This window comes from Oncorhynchus clarkii, chromosome 2 (genome assembly GCF_045791955.1).
Source record: "Oncorhynchus clarkii lewisi isolate Uvic-CL-2024 chromosome 2, UVic_Ocla_1.0, whole genome shotgun sequence".
Classification (NCBI taxonomy): domain Eukaryota; kingdom Metazoa; phylum Chordata; class Actinopteri; order Salmoniformes; family Salmonidae; genus Oncorhynchus; species Oncorhynchus clarkii.
The window spans coordinates 7,163,005-7,182,774 of NC_092148.1; the positions used below are offsets into that span (position 1 = coordinate 7,163,005).

The 19,770-nt window shown below is 46.5% G+C and overlaps 1 protein-coding gene across 12 annotated transcripts in view; it reads left to right on the top strand.

Annotated features, from left to right (window-relative positions):
- Positions 1 to 19,770, top strand: part of LOC139420082 (trafficking kinesin-binding protein 1-like) — a 95,400-nt gene that overhangs the window by 47,177 nt on the left and 28,453 nt on the right. For 6 of the 12 annotated variants that reach the window (XM_071169829.1, XM_071169856.1, XM_071169839.1 and 3 more), the window contains exons 1-2: positions 2,539 to 2,768; positions 5,318 to 5,512. In XM_071169829.1, the coding sequence (XP_071025930.1) occupies positions 2,753 to 2,768; positions 5,318 to 5,512 (211 nt within the window). In that variant the 5' untranslated portion in view covers positions 2,539 to 2,752. Of the gene's footprint in view, positions 1 to 839; positions 974 to 2,538; positions 2,769 to 5,317; positions 5,513 to 19,770 lie in introns of those variants that run through there. The other 6 variants (XM_071169913.1, XM_071169832.1, XM_071169831.1 and 3 more) reach the window with 3 other exon arrangements.

Consider the following 19,770-nt stretch of genomic DNA (forward strand, 5'->3'; position numbering starts at 1 on the left):
CGGCCTGTAGTATAGAGAGATCCTGCAGCTGTGGGAAGAGACCGGCCTGTAGTATAGAGAGATCCTGCAGCTGTGGGAAGAGACCGGCCTGTAGTATAGAGAGATCCTGCAGCTGTGGGAAGAGACCGGCCTGTAGTATAGAGAGATCCTGCAGCTGTGGGAAGAGACCGACCTGTAGTGTAGAGAGATCCTGCAGCTGTGGGAAGAGACCGGCCTGTAGTATGGAGAGATCCTGCAGCTGTGGGAAGAGACCGGCCTGTAGTATAGAGAGATCCTGCAGCTGTGGGAAGAGACCGGCCTGTAGTATAGAGAACAATGAGTGTTCCAGTCCACTGCACTCTCCGGGCCAACAGTAATCCAGTTGACAGTCTGTTTAGGCAGCTGGGTGGGGTGGGGTGGGGGGGCTGTGCTGCCATGCTGGCTACAGTATGGGGAGGTTGTGGGGGTTGGGGGCCCCATGTGACCACCGTCAGTGGCATGCCAGGCATGGTAACTTCAGAGTAGCTGGGGTCGCTTTCCTACGACTGCCTCTCTTCTTCCCTCTCACTATTTATTATTTCCCTCCCACTCTCTCTCCCTCCCTTCTCTCTTCCTCCCTTCTCTCTTCCTCCCTCCCTTCTCTCTCTTCCTTCCTCCCTTCTCTCTCTTCCTTCCTCCCTCCCTTTTCTCTCTCCCTTCCTCTCTCCCTTCTCTCTCTTCCTCCCTCCCTTCTCTCTCTTCCTTCCTCCCTCCCTTCTCTCTTCCTTCCTCCCTCCCTTCTCTCACCCTCCCTTCTCTCTTCCTCCCTCCCTTCTCTCTCTTCCTTCCTCCCTCCCTCCCTTCTCTCTCCCTCCCTCCCTTCTCTCTCTATGTCCCTCCCTCCCCTCTATTTTTCTCTCTCACTCCCGCTCCTCTTCGCCCTGCCCTTTCCTGGAGAAGCGGAACATGTAAGTTGGGGTGAGAGGACATGGAGCAGGGGGCAGAGGAGCCATGAGTGAGTACTGGGCACCGTGACTTTGGGTTGGATCTATGGGGTGGTTTGGGCTTGTTTGGTGTTTAAAACTACTGAGATTCCTCACTTTATTTAGACTTATATTTTAGTTTTGTACTTAATGTCTGATTTCTTGACATTTCTATGGAATAGTGAGAATGATTTTTCCTATGGAAATGATTAATGTTTGCTAAGCATGTTTTTGTGAAGGGGATAGTTACACTATATAGTCTGGTTTTTAATGAGTACTAGGACAGTAGGTCACCAACTGATTTACATCATCTTACTGGTATAGATTGTGAAAATACATCCAATTCAAGTGCACACATTATTGTTCAGGCATTTGTTTTAGTCATCTCTTGGGTAAACATGATCGGGTTGGATATGAAGACTAGTAACGTGAACTAGACTAGAGTTAGACACCGTTTGTAGTACTGCCCCCATGCCTGTCTCTCTCTCGCTCTCTGTCTGTCTGTTTGTCACCATGGGGTCTAGTTTTCTGTGTAGCTGGATGTCGGTTCTGCCTGTATTGGCCCTGTGCTACAGTAGTGTACTGTAGCCTGGGGATTTGAAGTGAATGCCAGAGAGGTAGAGGACAGGAAGGACAGTGGGCCAGCGGGTGCAGAGCAGAGTGCCAGGGCCTTACAGATCTGACTATAAATACAGTCCAGGAATAATCAACAGCAAATGGTCTAGCTAGTAGCTGTCAGCACTCAGGGGCTCTCTGCAACCTTCATACAACATTTATACAATCTTCATACAACATTTATACAACATCCCTTAGTTCCAGCTGTTGCATGGCGACAGAGAAGGCATGACACAGGTGTTGTCATACTGTATCAGTGAATATGATGTTGTGATGGATAGTAGAGACTGTTTAATACCTGTGATGATACAGTATGTCTGGCTGCCCTTATCCACTTCATGTGACACTTCCAGCCATTGTTGTTATTTTGGTTTGCATGTCCTGGCTGTTGTTGTTCAGGAGCTTTTTATAGATCTGAGTATAGTTGGTCGTCCCAGTTACACTTCGGAGATCTGAGCTGAATATGAAGAAGAGGCCTATAATCGGCTCTATTTAACAGAAATATGGGATTTAAGGAGTTAACTATGAATTTGTATGTTTTTACTACTTTTAATTGATGGCAATGGACCATAACAGTAGTGTGTCCCCAACGTGTTGTCCTCTGTGTGTGACTCTGTGGCAGGCTCCCCCTGCTGTAGTCTGTGTGTGACTCTGTGGCAGACTCCCCTGTTGTCGTCTGTGTGTGACTGTCTGTGGCAGACTCCCCTGCTGTAGTCTGTGTGTGACTGTCTGTGGCAGACTCCCCTGCTGTAGTCTGTGTGTGACTGTCTGTGGCAGACTCCCCTGCTGTAGTCTGTGTGTGACTGTCTGTGGCAGACTCCCCTGCTGTAGTCAGCTAATGCTGCTAGGTGTTGCTGGAGACAGCCAGTAGCATGGTGTCAGTCAGTTTAGCCTGTCTCAGCAGCCTGCCAGCCCGTTCTGTCTGGATTCAGGCCTGGCTGTCTGGGACACCATTGTCTGATGGAGCTTCATCGCCACCACAGATATGCAGGTCTTATGAACGCAGCTGTTGAACAAATGGATTGGAAACACGCCTGCTCACATAAACTGAGACGTTCCATATTCACAACTCCGTCACTTCTTAGTGTGTGTGATTCTGGTGAAGTTATCTAGGAGTTTTACAGTGATGAGCTGTAACAGTCTTTGGATGGGAGTCTGATGGACATCTGGATCTGCTGAGGGAAGGAGTAAATCCCATGGCAGGAAGTGCTGGTAAGATGACTTCACTATGTTCCAGTGAAGCACAGAGTTTACTGTCGCAAACTAGTATCTCAAAGGAGAGCTTCTTCCCAGTTCCCAAGCCAAATGTTCCGCAGTCTGTGGGTTTATGCAGATTCTCCTTGTTTATATAGTATACTGTATGCCCTCTCTTCATTTTCATAAAGCAGCTCCAGGATCTGTTATTCTGTAAATCACTGTCATATCTTGTTGTTCTGTAGCACTGTTGTGATACATAGACATCAGCAGGAGTGTAGTTCCTCAATGTGCCACAAGGGGTCCTCCTACGCTGCTTTCAGTAACTCTTGCTGCACTCCCTTTATGTAAACAGACTGCTACGAAGATTCTGATGTGTAAACAAGATACAATGACACGTCATCACGTATGACCATAGTTCAGAGGTCGTTGTGTTTGATTGTGGTTTAGAAAAGCAGATTGTTCAGAGGGATAGCCTACTGAGGAGCTAAAAATGTTTTTTTGAAAGGTATGTGTATGTCTTGAGCAAGACTGTTGTCGTCGTTCTCACTAGATCAGGGATCATTAACTAGTTTCAGCCACTGAACTATTATTTGGGTCAGAACGTAATTACAAATCATTTGTAGACCACAAATTGACCACAAGAAGCCCAAACAGATATAACATTTCACTAAAACAATATCATTTCAAACCTGGCTTACTTTTGTATACCATCACATACACCGAGTGTGCAAAACATTAAGAACACCTCCCCAATATTGATTTGGCTGCAGGCCACCAGTTGGGGAACCCTGCTCTAGATGATGAAGTTTAAACATAAACAGCCATTGTTCTGGTGTTTTTCAACCAGGCACCTGTTACATAACCTCCTGCTACTGTAGCGGGCTAAAACTAACCTCTAGTCTCTCCCTCTTCTCTTCTTCTCTCCCTCTCCTCCCCTCATACCATCTCCTCTCTCTCCTCCCCTGTCCTCTTCTCTTCTTCTCTCCCTCTCCTCCCCTCATACCATCTCCTCTCCCTCCTCCCCTGTCCTCCTCCTTTCCTCTCCTCCTCCCCTGTCCTCCCCTCATACCGTCTCCTATCTCCCTCCCCTCTCCTCCTCCTCACCCCTCCCCTCTCCTCCTCCTCTCCTCTCCACCTCCCCTCTCCTCCACCTCCTCCCCTCATACCGTCTCCTATCTCCTCTCCCTCCCCACACCTTTTCTCTCTCCTCTCCCTCTCCACCCCTCTCCTCCTCCTCCCCTCTCCTCCTCCCCTCATACCGTCTCCTATCTCCTCTCCCTCCCCACCCCTTCCTTCTCCTCTCCCTCTCCACCCCTCTCCTCCTCGTCCCCTGTCCTCCTCCTCCGCTCATACCGTCTCCTATCTCCCTCCCCTCCCCTCTCCTCCTCCTCCCCTCTCCTCCTCCTCTCCTCCTCCCTTCTCCTCCCCTCATACCGTCTCCTCTCCCTCCCCACCCCTTCCATCCCCTCTCTTCCTCCTCCCCTCTCCTCCTCCTCCTCCCCTCATACCGTCTCCTCTCCCTCCCCACCCCTTCCCTCTCCTCTCTTCCTCCTCCCCTCTCCTCCTCCTCCTCCCCTCATACCGTCTCCTATCTCCTCTCCCTCCCCACACCTTTTCTCTCTCCTCTCCCTCTCCACCCCTCTCCTCCTCCTCCCCTCTCCTCCTCCCCTCATACCGTCTCCTATCTCCTCTCCCTCCCCACCCCTTCCTTCTCCTCTCCCTCTCCACCCCTCTCCTCCTCGTCCCCTGTCCTCCTCCTCCGCTCATACCGTCTCCTATCTCCCTCCCCTCCCCTCTCCTCCTCCTCCCCTCTCCTCCTCCTCTCCTCCTCCCTTCTCCTCCCCTCATACCGTCTCCTCTCCCTCCCCACCCCTTCCCTCTCCTCTCTTCCTCCTCCCCTCTCCTCCTCCTCCTCCCCTCATACCGTCTCCTCTCCCTCCCCACCCCTTCCCTCTCCTCTCTTCCTCCTCCCCTCTCCTCCTCCTCCTCCCCTCATACCGTCTCCTATCTCCTCTCCCTCCCCACACCTTTTCTCTCTCCTCTCCCTCTCCACCCCTCTCCTCCTCCTCCCCTCTCCTCCTCCCCTCATACCGTCTCCTATCTCCTCTCCCTCCCCACCCCTTCCTTCTCCTCTCCCTCTCCACCCCTCTCCTCCTCGTCCCCTCTCCTCCTCCTCCGCTCATACCGTCTCCTATCTCCCTCCCCTCCCCTCTCCTCCTCCTCTCCTCCTCCCCTCTCCTCCTCCTCCCCTCATACCGTCTCCTCTCCCTCCCCACCCCTTCCCTCTCCTCTCTTCCTCCTCCCCTCTCCTCCTCCTCCTCCCCTCATACCGTCTCCTATCTCCTATCCCTCCCCACCCCTTCCCTCTCCTCCTCCTCTCCTCCTCCTCCCCTCTCCTCCTCCTCCCCTCATACCGTCTCCTCCTCCTCCCCTCATACCGTCTCCTATCTCCTCTCCCTCCCCACCCCTTCCCCCTCCCCTCTCCTCCTCCCCTCTCCTCCTCCCCTCTCCTCCTCCCCTGTCCTCCTCCCCTCTCCTCCTCCTCCCCTCTCCTCCTCCTACAGATGTGTGTAACAGTACTGATCTTCCAGAGGTGGAGATCATCAGTCTGCTGGAGGAGCAGCTGCCCCACTACAAGCTGAGAGCAGACACCATCTACGGGTATGACCACGACGACTGGCTCCACACCCCTCTCCTCTCCCCCGACACCAACCTGGACCTCACCGTGGAGCAGATTGAGGAGACTCTGAAGTATTTCCGTAAGTGCAGCGTTTGTATGTAGTTGTTTTTTAAAGATGATTCAGACAAGGGGGCGAAGTCTTCCACACTCCCTCTGCTGGTTACTTCTCTTTCTATTCTTCCTTTTATGTGATCTGTTGTACACTGGTACACATTTCATATTCAACTGGTTCATCGCTTTAACCTTGACATTAATCATTCTATTGAGCTGATATTACAGTGTATTTTTGGAAATGGTGCAGGTTAGAGCCGATATCAAGGATTTAAAAAATGAGGGTGATGTGGGTGGAAGACTAACAGCTGAGATTCTGGTGCCGTAATGAGACTGAGGAAGTCTGAGATAAATACAGGCAGACAGACAGAGCGATACAAACACAGAGAGACAGACAGAGGTTGAGACAAAGGGAATGAAAGGTAGAGACAGTCATTTTAATATGGTCCTGAGCCCATATGGGTCAGCGACAGACAGCTGGGCCCGGTTCACACAGCAAACATACCCGCTGGGCCGTGGGTGAAGCGCCACGTGCCAGTCTGCTCGGCTGCTGGTCCTATCAGCTCAGTGGGAGACGTCTGTCCTAACGTCTGTCTGTGTCTCAACCAGACATGAGGCTGGACAGACACAAGGCTGTGTGCGTGTGATAACTCTGGCTTCTTCTTGTTTTTTCTATCTTTATTTAACCAGGCAAGTCAGTTAAGGACAAATTGTTATTTACAATGACGGCCTACCCCGGCCAAACCCTCCCCTAACCCGGACGACGCTAGGGTGGTTGTGATACAGCCCGGGATTGAACCCGGGTCTGTAGTGACGCCTCTAGCACTGCGATACCAGTGCCTTAGACCCCTCTGCCACTCAGGATCTGATCTGATCAGTCCTTGTGTATGACCTTTATGTCAACTGGTTGTCAGCGGCCTTCTGTTGTGAATGTAGGTCATACTGTAGAGCTCAGGAAGTTTAACAGCATCAATCAGCAGATATGTGTTGGTGTTGATACAGTATCTGTACTGTTGTGAATGTAGGTCATACTGTAGAGTTCAGGAAGTTTAACAGCATCAATCAGCAGATATGTGTTGATACAGTATCTGTACTGTTGTAAATGTAGGTCATACTGTAGAGTTCAGGAAGTTTAACAGCATCAATCAGCAGATGTGTTAATACAGTATCTGTACTGTTGTGAATGTTGGTCATACTGTAGAGTTCAGGAAGTTTAACAGCATCAATCAGCAGATATGTGTTGATACAGTATCTGTACTGTTGTGAATGTAGGTCATACTGTAGAGTTCAGGAAGTTTAACAGCATCAATCAGCAGATATGTGTTGATACAGTATCTGTTCTGTTGTGAATGTAGGTCATACTGTAGAGCTCAGGAAGTTTAACAGCATCAATCAGCAGATATGTGTTGGTGTTGATACAGTATCTGTACTGTTGTGAATGTTGGTCATACTGTAGAGCTCAGGAAGTTTAACAGCATCAATCAGCAGATATGTGTTGATACAGTATCTGTACTGTTGTGAATGTAGGTCATACTGTAGAGCTCAGGAAGTTTAACAGCATCAATCAGCAGATATGTGTTGATACAGTATCTGTACTGTTGTGAATGTAGGTCATACTGTAGAGCTCAGGAAGTTTAACAGCATCAATCAGCAGATATGTGTTGATACAGTATCTGTACTGTTGTGAATGTAGGTCATACTGTAGAGCTCAGGAAGTTTAACAGCATCAATCAGCAGATATGTGTTGATACAGTATCTGTACTGTTGTGAATGTAGGTCATACTGTAGAGTTCAGGAAGTTTAACAGCATCAATCAGCAGATATGTGTTGATACAGTATCTGTTCTGTTGTGAATGTAGGTCATACTGTAGAGTTCAGGAAGTTTAACAGCATCAATCAGCAGATATGTGTTGATACAGTATCTGTTCTGTTGTGAATGTAGGTCATACTGTAGAGCTCAGGAAGTTTAACAGCATCAATCAGCAGATATGTGTTGGTGTTGATACAGTATCTGTTCTGTTGTGAATGTAGGTCATACTGTAGAGCTCAGGAAGTTTAACAGCATCAATCAGCAGATGTGTTGATACAGTATCTGTACTGTTGTGAATGTAGGTCATACTGTAGAGCTCTAGAAGTTTAACAGCATCAATCAGCAGATATGTGTTGATACAGTATCTGTACTGTTGTGAATGTAGGTCATACTGTAGAGCTCAGGAAGTTTAACAGCATCAATCAGCAGATATGTGTTGGTGTTGATACAGTATCTGTACTGTTGTGAATGTAGGTCATACTGTAGAGCTCAGGAAGTTTAACAGCATCAATCAGCATATATGTGTTGATACAGTATCTGTACTGTTGTGAATGTAGGTCATACTGTAGAGCTCAGGAAGTTTAACAGCATCAATCAGCACATATGTGTTGATACAGTATCTGTACTGTTGTCTGAAAGACGGCACTGTAGGATGCTTTAATAACAGATGCTGTGGTACTTTAATACTCTGATTACGTTGTGGCAGATGTAGACTACAATGACAGTCCTGCAGCGTTGGTTCAAATAGTTACTGATACTGACGTGAGGATAGACTCCAGTGTTCTCACAAGACACGACCACTTTGTTGTCACATTTGTGCAGCGTAATACAAACCTTTGTTCCCAAACTGATATTCTTTGATAGATGGTTTTAGATATTGTACTCTACTCCTTGATTAAATTCACAACTAGGCTGTAGAGATTTATATCACCAATCTGGTTTTGTCATTTCCGTTCTTGTCACTTGTCTTGTCATTTCCGGTCTTGTCACCTGTGATTGTGATGTCACAAGGAGGACAGGCAGCAGGGTGGTTCATTGGTCATCTGGCAAGTCAGCTGATCCCTGATAGGCCACTCCTACTCTGATGCATCTTCTACCACAAACACATTACACTCCATATGATGCAATACTGATGGCATTATACACCGTTGACTCAGTCAGCAGGCAGGTTGATGAAGTGTTTCTATAGTTGCTGAAATAATCATCCTCATTGTTTGATTAATGGCTGTCTATTAAATGACATCTGACCTTTTTATTGTCTGACTGTGAAGTGGTGTTAGAATGAGTCAGTGTGCTCTTTATCAAAGGGACATGCTATTAAAGAAGTAGAAGCATCTGATATTATCCTGCTGTAAATCAGTGTGGGGGAGAGAACTATATTCCCCACTATAAACCTATTGAATGATTTCTTAATATCATTCAGCAAGGTGAACTCTCTGCCCTGTAGTAGAGGTGTTGTACCAGACCAGGCAGATATGAACAGAGAGCTGGTCACCGAGGCAGCAGCAGTAGCAACACTAGCCTGCATTCAGATGCTGCTCAGTGCTGGAGTAGGGAGCCGGTCTCCATGGCAACCTCACAGAAGGATGTACTGTTGGGAGAAGGGGAGGGTGAGCCAAGGAGAGAGAGGAGGGACGAAAGCAGGTTGCTATTGACGAAACAGTTCAGAGGGAGGAGCATGCCTCTGACATTTCCCTTCCTCATTGGCTCGTGGCCCTCCCCAGGCCCCTCCCTCATCTGTGATACAACCTTGACTCACCACCAGGCAGCAACACACCCCTGCTGCATAACTGTGTTTTGGGCTGCGTTGCTTTTTGGGAAATATCTCTCTCTTTCCTCTCCTCCTCTCCATCCCATCCTTCCGCTCTGGTACCAGTGATAAAATGTGCTGTACCACGTGGTCTCCTCGTCATGGTAAACTCCTAGAGAACTCAGAGTATGTAATGAAAGGATGTGCAGGTGTTCTCGTGACCTCCGCAGCAGGACAGGAGAAGATGGTGGTGCTCCTCTCAGCTGAAGGGGACTGAGTATGCAGAAATTTGTGGAGGCGGATTACTATGAGCTAGACTGGTACTATGAGGAATGCACAGATGGTAAGCCTGATGGGGACGGTTCTCCATCTAGCTGTTATCTAACTGTGTTGTTAACGGGGCTATATGTGGGTAAGGGGGGAGGGAGGGAGAGGGACAGGGAGGAGGGCTAGAGGGGATGATTTTGCTGGTAGGGTGGTTAAATACCATTGCCTGTATAAATCTGCCGGTCTCTCTCTTCGCTCCAGTATGTATTGCGTCAGTCACATGATGCTGGAACCACTGAGCCAGGGGCTGCTGTGTTGCTTCACTTTGCTCTGGTCTGTCTGATAACAGGTGCATTTAACTAAGTTTACCTCAGCCAAGGAGGCCATGGCTGTAGGACGAGGCTGTAGCTAATTCTCTTACTATCATTTTGTTGTGTTGGATGTGATATCAGCTTCTGTTGATTGTAACCAGGGTGAATTAGGAGCAACAGAAACTGTGGCACCACAAAACAAGGCTGCTATGTAAATGTAGCAACGAAGGGGAATGACACGGTGGTTTTTCATAGAGCGCACAGACTACCCATGGAGCTTAAGTATTGCCCTGCCATTGTGTGTGTATGTGACTGGGAGTAGAGGGATGTATAGCAGTCCTATAGAGCTGTACAGTTAGACTAACAGTCCTATAGATCTGTACAGTCAGACTAACAGTCCTATAGAGCTGTACAGTCAGACTAACAGTCCTATAGATCTGTACAGTCAGACTAGCAGTCCTATAGATCTGTACAGTCAGACTAACAGTCCTATAGATCTGTACAGTCAGACTAACAGTCCTATAGATCTGTACAGTTAGACCAACAGTCCTATAGATCTGTACAGTCAGACTAACAGTCCTATAGAGCTGTACAGTCAGACTAACAGTCCTATAGAGCTGTACAGTCAGACTAACAGTCCTATAGATCTGTACAGTTAGACTAACAGTCCTATAGATCTGCACAGTCAGACTAACAGTCCTATAGAGCTGTACAGTCAGACTAACAGTCCTATAGATCTGTACAGTCAGACTAGCAGTCCTATAGATCTGTACAGTCAGACTAACAGTCCTATAGATCTGTACAGTCGGACTAGCAGTCCTATAGATCTGTACAGTCGGACTAGCAGTCCTATAGATCTGTACAGTCGGACTAGCAGTCCTATAGATCTGTACAGTCGGACTAGCGGTCCTATAGATCTGTACAGTCGGACTAGCGGTCCTATAGATCTGTACAGTCGGACTAGCGGTCCCATAGATCTGTACAGTCGGACTAGCGGTCCCATAGAGCTGTACAGTCGGACTAGCGGTCCCATAGAGCTGTACAGTCGGACTAGCGGTCCCATAAAGCTGTACAGTCGGACTAGCGGTCCCATAGAGCTGTACAGTCGGATTAGCGGTCCCATAGAGCTGTACAGTCGGACTAACAGTCAGAATAACAGTCCTATAGATCTGAGTCCTGTACAGTCAGAATAACAGACCTAATAGATCCGAGTCCTGTACAGTAGCAGCACATAGCATCACACAGCAATATAATATGGAAATGTTTTACAGCAGCTTCACCAAGCAGACTACAGCTATCCCTGTATCCCCTGATTCTTTCAATGAGCCATCCAACATGATCAGGGGCTCTATATATAGAACAGCGGCCTATACCCTTGGCTGAAGATGTTTCCATAGATGATGGTCATATATTATGAGAAGAGGCCTGTTCTGTTGGATCTCTCTGGTAATGCTGTTTATATATGATGTTTGAGGACTCATTTACTACAGTAGATTGTATTGCGAGGGCCTCTTGACATTTTAATGTCCACCTCCCCTACTACCGGTCTACTCCAACAGTTAGGACAAGTCTAAATGACATGGTTTTATATTCAGATGGTTGATAAACACTCTGCAGCGCTGTGGATATCTATTTCCAACTATCCACACGTCTCTAGAGATCTCGTCCAACAACATGATTGGACAGTCAGCCAGTAATGGACTAGCCACTAGCCTGGTCCCAGAGACTTTATGTAGCCAACCTTCCTGTCGTTCATCATCACGCCAAACCACCGCTAGCAGAGCTGACGGGGGCTCATACTGAAGCAGACAGTACATGGAAGGTTTGGAGGGGAGGCTGTGCTGTGGAGACTGGCGGCTCATAATGAAGCAGACAGTACATGGAAGGTTTGGAGGGGAGTTTGTGCTGTGGAGACGAGGGCTCATAATGAAGCAGACAGTACATGGAAGGTTTGGAGGGGAGTCTGTGCTGTGGAGACTGGGGCTCATACTGAAGCAGACAGTACATGGAAGGTTTGGAGGGGAGTTTGTGCTGTGGAGACGAGGGCTCATAATGAAGCAGACAGTACATGGAAGGTTTGGAGGGGAGGCTGTGCTGTGGAGACTGGGGCTCATAATGAAGCAGACAGTACATGGAAGGTTTGGAGGGGAGGCTGTGCTGTGGAGACGAGGGCTCATAATGAAGCAGACAGTACATGGAAGGTTTGGAGGGGAGGTTGTGCTGTGGAGACGAGGGCTCATAATGAAGCAGACAGTACATGGAAGCAGGGGAAGGTTTGGAGCGGAGGCTGTGCTGTGGAGGCTGGGGCTCATAATGAAGCAGACAGTACATCGAAGGTTTGGAGGGGAGTCTGTGCTGTGGAGACTGGGGCTCATAATGAAGCAGACAGTACATGGAAGGTTTGGAGGGGAGGTTGTGCTGTGGAGACTGGGGCTCATAATGAAGCAGACAGTACATGGAAGGTTTGGAGGGGAGTCTGTGCTGTGGAGACTGGGGCTCATAATGAAGCAGACAGTACATGGAAGGTTTGGAGGGGAGGCTGTGCTGTGGAGACTGGGGCTCATAATGAAGCAGACAGTACATGGAAGGTTTGGAGGGGAGGCTGTGCTGTGGAGACTGGGGCTTATAATGAAGCAGACAGTACATGGAAGGTTTGGAGGGGAGGCTGTGCTGTGGAGACTGGTGGCTCATAATGAAGCAGACAGTACATGGAAGCAGGGGGAGGTTTGGAGGGGAGGTTGTGCTGTGGAGACTGGGGCTTATAATGAAGCAGACAGTACATGGAAGGTTTGGAGGGGAGGCTGTGCTGTGGAGACTGGTGGCTCATAATGAAGCAGACAGTACATGGAAGCAGGGGAAGGTTTGGAGGGGAGGTTGTGCTGTGGAGACTGGGGCTCATAATGAAGCAGACAGTACATGGAAGCAGGGGAAGGTTTGGAGGGGAGGTTGTGCTGTGGAGACTGGCGGCTCAGTGGGCTAAAGCCAGACGAGGGCTCCAGAAGGCCAGGGACAGCCTGGCCAGGCTCAGAGCTGCCTGGATGGGCCTAGCTCCATGATCACATGGTTGGGAGTCTGGCAGGGACACAGCTCTGGGTGATGCTCAGAATATTGATCACTTCAGCAGTGAGGAGGGCATGGACCATGTATGTACATCTCCCCACTGGAGCGGGGAGGGACGGCTGCCAGCCAAACTCTGCCAGGCTGTCCTCCTCCAGTCTCTCCATGCTGGGAACTTTATCAGTGCACACAAAAAGGGCCTCTGAGGCAGACAGGGGGGCTGAGGTGGGGGTTGTTTTGGGGGGTTAGCCACAAGCCATTGTGGATACTGTATTGTTTCAATAGGAATGTGTGGTTGCATTCAGTATTCCCACACTAGCCTACAGTACTGCCAAGGATATTACCAGAAGTTAAATGAGATGAATGAAAATGATTTGGACATGGGATAATTGAAGGAAACATGTTTAATTGGAGAGTTATGTGAAATATTTGGTGATGGTGTTCAATGTATGGGATCACGGTTGTTTTTTGTCAACCGTTTTTATCAGCCGTTATGGGAATAACAATGTTTTTATCAGTCGTTATGGTAATAACAATGTCTTTATCAGTCGTTATGGGAATAACAATGTTTTTATCAGTCGTTATGGGAATAACAATGTTTTTATCAGCCGTTATGGGAATAACAATGTTTTTATCAGCCGTTTTGGGAATAACAATGTTTTTATCAGTCGTTATGGGAATAACAATGTTTTTATCAACCGTTATGGGAATAACAATGTTTTTATCAGCCGTTATGGGAATAACAATGTTTTTATCAGTCGTTATGGGAATAACAATGTTTTTATCAGCCGTTATGGGAATAACAATGTTTTTATCAGCCGTTATGGGAATAACAATGTTTTTATCAGCCGTTATGGGAATAACAATGTTTTTATCAGCCGTTATGGGAATAACAATGTTTTAATCAGCCGTTATGGGAATAACAATGTTTTTATCAGCCGTTATGGGAATAACAATGTTTTTATCAGTCGTTATGGGAATAACAATGTTTTTGTCAGCCGTTATGGGAATAACAATGTTTTTATCAGCCGTTATGGGAATAACAATGTTTTTATCAGCCGTTATGGGAATAACAATGTTTTTATCAGCCGTTATGGGAATAACAATGTTTTTATCAGTCGTTATGGGAATAACAATGTTTTTATCAGCCGTTATGGGAATAACAATGTTTTTATCAGTCGTTATGGGAATAACAATGTTTTTATCAGCCGTTATGGGAATAACAATGTTTTTATCAGCCGTTATGGGAATAACAATGTTTTTATCAGCCGTTATGGGAATAACAATGTTTTTATCAGTCGTTATGGGAATAACAATGTTTTTATCAGCCGTTATGGGAATAACAATGTTTTTATCAGCCGTTATGGGAATAACAATGTTTTTATCAGCCGTTATGGGAATAACAATGTTTTTATCAGTCGTTATGGGAATAACAATGTTTTTGTCAGCCGTTATGGGAATAACAATGTTTTTATCAGCCGTTATGGGAATAACAATGTTTTTATCAGCCGTTATGGGAATAACAATGTTTTTATCAGTCGTTATGGGAATAACAATGTTTTTATCAGCCGTTATGGGAATAACAATGTTTTTATCAGCCGTTATGGGAATAACAATGTTTTTATCAGCCGTTATGGGAATAACAATGTTTTTATCAGCCGTTATGGGAATAACAATGTTTTTATCAGCCGTTATGGGAATAACAATGTTTTTATCAGTCGTTATGGGAATAACAATGTTTTTATCAGCCGTTATGGGAATAACAATGTTTTATCAGCCGTTATGGGAATAACAATGTTTTTATCAGCCGTTATGGGAATAACAATGTTTTTATCAGCCGTTATGGGAATAATAATGTTTTTATCAGCCGTTATGGGAATAACAATGTTTTACTCAGCCGTTATGGGAATAACAATGTTTTTGTCAGTCGTTATGGGAATAACAATGTTTTTATCAGCCGTTATGGGAATAACAATGTTTTACTCAGCCGTTATGGGAATAACAATGTTTTTGTCAGTCGTTATGGGAATAATAATGTTTTTATCAGCCGTTATGGGAATAATAATGTTTTTGTCATAAGTTAACTGGCTTTCACATCCATAATAGTTTGTCTAGCCGTTTACATGTGTCACTGGAATGTTGATGATTTGTTTACTGTTGCATTGCTCTCAATGTGACTAGTTTGATAAAGCCAGTGTGTGTCGATTGATTACAATTGTGGTCCGTATTATTTGTGGTCTAATGTGTAACATTGAGTGTCATGTTATTTTCTATAGGGTGGAATAATCCATACTGGTTTAGAAACTAGATAGTTTCTTTATTTCCACATGCTAAACTAGCATCATTTACTTGATCTGTGACCAACAGATGCTTATCGGTGTTCCCAGTCAGGTGAAATCCATAGATTAAGGCCTCATTTATTTATTTAAATTGACTGACTTACCTTATATGAACTGTTGCATTTATATTTTTGTTCAGTATACACTGTTCTTCCTGTATGCTATTTCACCAAGCTCTGTATTTCCTAATGGTTCCTGGTCTGTTATTTGGCTCTCAGTATGTAGCTTCTGCTTTGAATAAGTATGCATCTGCAAATTGAGTTACCTGTGGATTTGACTGTGGTGAGGCAGGCTGGGGCCCCACCCTGACAACAGGTGTATGTGTCTTATGGTGTGCTCCGCCTTGCACTGTTTCCATGGAGAGACTGGTGGAACATACCATTTCAACGCTTGAAAAGGGGGGTGAGCAAATAGACACATTTAGACTTGATAGGGATAAAACTATAACTTATTATATGGTTTTATTAGTCCTTGTCACATAGCTGACATTTTGAATTGACTCCATGCTCTAATCTAAACATTCAAAGTCCTGTCAGTCTGAGAATAGTTCAGTGCCACTCCCCTGCTCCGGTTCCACAGTGGACTGTCTTCTAGTCATGGACAATAGAGGGAGAGAGAGCAGGAGGAGGGAGTGTCTGTGACTGGGTGACAGACGTGCCTTGCTGTCCTCACACAAACACACACACACTGACCTAGACACACACACTCTCTCGCTGACTGAGACGGACTGTCACACACACACACACACACACACACTTAGACATGGCTTTGGACTTGAGGCAGCTGGGCTCTGCTGGGCCCCACTAGCCTAGTGTTGGTGTTAGCATGTCACTGCTCTGTCACAGCACCCCAGAGGACAGCTTGGAGTATGTCTGTTCACCTGACCACTGTGATGGAGAGGAGGAGGAGGAGAGGGAGGAGGATGAAGAGCAGCATACTCTGCAAGAAGGTATACTAACTGGAGTTATGGGAGCTTTGCTGGTCCTCTCATTCACATAGTGGTTTTGAACCACATTGTTAGACTGCTGTGTCTCTCCTGCTCCCTGTGTGTGGCTCCTGCTCCCTGTGTGTGGCTCCTGCTCCCTGTGTGTGGCTCCTGCTCCGTTTGTACTACCCTGATTGGTTTTAAATATTTGTCAAAGGTTTTCAGTGCTGTAGGTCATGTGAATTTGTATTATACCAGGATAACCAGTGAGTACTTTTAGTATGTTGTTTGTATTCAGAGTAAACATGGAATTCTCCCTTCTGATAGTATCAACAGAACAGGCAGGTCATCAGACTTCTGATAGCATCAACAGAACAGGCAGGTCATCAGACTTCTGATGTATACTACTGCTGTTAATTGGTGTTATTTAACATGAGCAGTATCACCGTGGGAGCAGAGAGAAGCTGTCTCCTATACCCTACCCAGTAACTATAGCAACTGTCTCCTATACCCTACCCAGTAACTATAGCAACTGTCTCCTATACCCTACCCAGTAACTATAGCAGCTGTCTACCTATACCCTACCCAGTAACTATAGCAGCTGTCTCCTATACCCTACCCAGTAACTATAGCAGCTGTCTCCTATACCCTACCCAGTAACTATAGCAGCTGTCTCCTATACCCTACCCAGTAACTATAGCAGCTGTCTACCTATATCCTACCCAGTAACTATAGCAGCTGTCTACCTATATCCTACCCAGTAACTATAGCAGCTGTCTCCTATACCCTACCCAGTAACTATAGCAGCTGTCTCCTATACCCTACCCAGTAACTATAGCAGCTGTCTCCTATACCCTACCCAGTAACTACAGCAGCTGTCTCCTATACCCTACCCAGTAACTATAGCAGCTGTCTACCTATACCCTACCCAGTAACTATAGCAGCTGTCTACCTATACCCTACCCAGTAACTATAGCAGCTGTCTCCTATACCCTACCCAGTAACTATAGCAGCTGTCTCCTATACCCTACCCAGTAACTACAGCAGCTGTCTCCTATACCCTACCCAGTAACAATAGCAGCTGTCTCCTATACCCTACCCAGTAACTACAGCAGCTGTCTCCTATACCCTACCCAGTAACTATAGCAGCTGTCTACCTATACCCTACCCAGTAACTGTAGCAGCTGTCTCCTATACCCTACCCAGTAACTATAGCAGCTGTCTCCTATACCCTACCCAGTAACTATAGCAGCTGTCTCCTATACCCTACCCAGTAACTATAGCAGCTGTCTCCTATACCCTACCCAGTAACAATAGCAGCTGTCTCCTATACCCTACCCAGTAACTGTAGCAGCTGTCTCCTATACCCTACCCAGTAACTATAGCAGCTGTCTCCTATACCCTACCCAGTAACTATAGCAGCTGTCTCCTATACCCTACCCAGTAACTATAGCAGCTGTCTCCTATACCCTACCCAGTAACTATAGCAGCTGTCTCCTATACCCTACCCAGTAACTATAGCAGCTGTCTCCTATACCCTACCCAGTAACTATAGCAGCTGTCTCCTATACCCTACCCAGTAACTATAGCAGCTGTCTCCTATACCCTACCCAGTAACTATAGCAGCTGTCTCCTATACCCTACCCAGTAACTATAGCAGCTGTCTCCTATACCCTACCCAGTAACTATAGCAGCTGTCTACCTATACCCTACCAAGTAACTATAGCAGCTGTCTCCTATACCCTACCCAGTAACTATAGCAGCTGTCTCCTATACCCTACCCAGTAACTATAGCAGCTGTCTCCTATACCCTACCCAGTAACTATAGCAGCTGTCTCCTATTCCCTACCCAGTAACATGTGGCCTTGGTGCGTGCTGATGTGTGGCGTGCCGCTAGATGTTTGTCTATTCTATCACATTCCAGATCTATACTATGTGTGTGCTGTTGATTAGTCTCTGGTTGTCTCCATGGTTGAGGTCCACCTCATAATGTTGACACCACACCCTGGTTATTTGTTCTTTTGTTGTGCTCATTAGGATATTACAATATTAATTTTTCAGTGTTAAGGATGGAAAGTTACATTACAGAGCACATGTCTGGCTTTCAGTTTAAATGCTCCTGTCATAGAGTTAATAACTCTACATGAAGTTGTTTTTATCAGCCAACAACCCTTATACTGTACAGGCCATTCACTGTCATGACTGCTCACTGTGATGCTGCACATGTATGTCAATATGGACTTTGCATCTAACTCCTCATTTACATTTGTTTCCACCAATGGAGTTCAAAGCCTGTGTTTGGTGCCCTATAGACACCTATCTGAGATTACAACAATTAGAACTATACCAGGCCTGACCTATACCCTACCAGCCTGTGTTTGCTGCCCTACGGACACCTATCTGAGATTACAACAATTAGAACTATACCAGGCCTGGCCTATACCCTACCAGCCTGTGTTTGCTGCCCTACAGACACCTATCTGAGATTACAACAATTAGAACTATACCAGGCCTGACCTATACCCTACCAGCCTGTGTTTGCTGCCCTACGGACACCTATCTGAGATTACAACAATTAGAACTATACCAGGCCTGGCCTATACCCTACCAGCCTGTGTTTGCTGCCCTACAGACACCTATCTGAGATTACAACAATTAGAACTATACCAGGCCTGACCTATACCCTACCAGCCTGTGTTTGCTGCCCTACAGACACCTATCTGAGATTACAACAATTAGAACTATACCAGGCCTGACCTATACCCTACCAGCCTGTGTTTGCTGCCCTACAGACACCTATCTGAGATTACAACAATTAGAACTATACCAGGCCTGACCTATACCCTACCAGCCTGTGTTTGGTGCCCTACAGACACCTATCTGAGATTACAACAATTAGAACTATACCAGGCCTGGCCTATACCCTACCAGCCTGTGTTTGGTGCCCTACAGACACCTATCTGAGATTACAACAATTACAACTATACCAGGCCTGGCCTATACCCTACCAGCCTGTGTTTGCTGCCCTACGGACACCTATCTGAGATTACAACAATTAGAACTATACCAGGCCTGACCTATACCCTACCAGCCTGTGTTTGCTGCCCTACAGACACCTATCTGAGATTACAACAATTACAACTATACCAGGCCTGACCTATACCCTACCAGCCTGTGTTTGGTGCCCTACGGACACCTATCTGAGATTACAACAATTAGAACTATACCAGGCCTGGCCTATACCCTACCAGCCTGTGTTTGGTGCCCTACAGACACCTATCTGAGATTACAACAATTAGAACTATACCAGGCCTGACCTATACCCTACCAGCCTGTGTTTGCTGCCCTATAGACACCTATCTGAGATTACAACAATTAGAACTATACCAGGCCTGGCCTATACCTTACCAGCCTGTGTTTGCTGCCCTACGGACACCTATCTGAGATTACAACAATTAGAACTATACCAGGCCTGGCCTATACCCTACCAGCCTGTGTTTGCTGCCCTACGGACACCTATCTGAGATTACAACAATTAGAACTATACCAGGCCTGACCTATACCCTACCAGCCTGTGTTTGGTGCCCTATAGACACCTATCTGAGATTACAACAATTATAACTATACCAGGCCTGGCCTATACCCTACCAGCCTGTGTTTGCTGCCCTACAGACACCTATCTGAGTTTACAACAATTAGAACTATACCAGGCCTGACCTATACCCTACCAGCCTGTGTTTGGTGCCCTACAGACACCTATCTGAGATTACAACAATTAGAACTATACCAGGCCTGGCCTATACCCTACCAGCCTGTGTTTGCTGCCC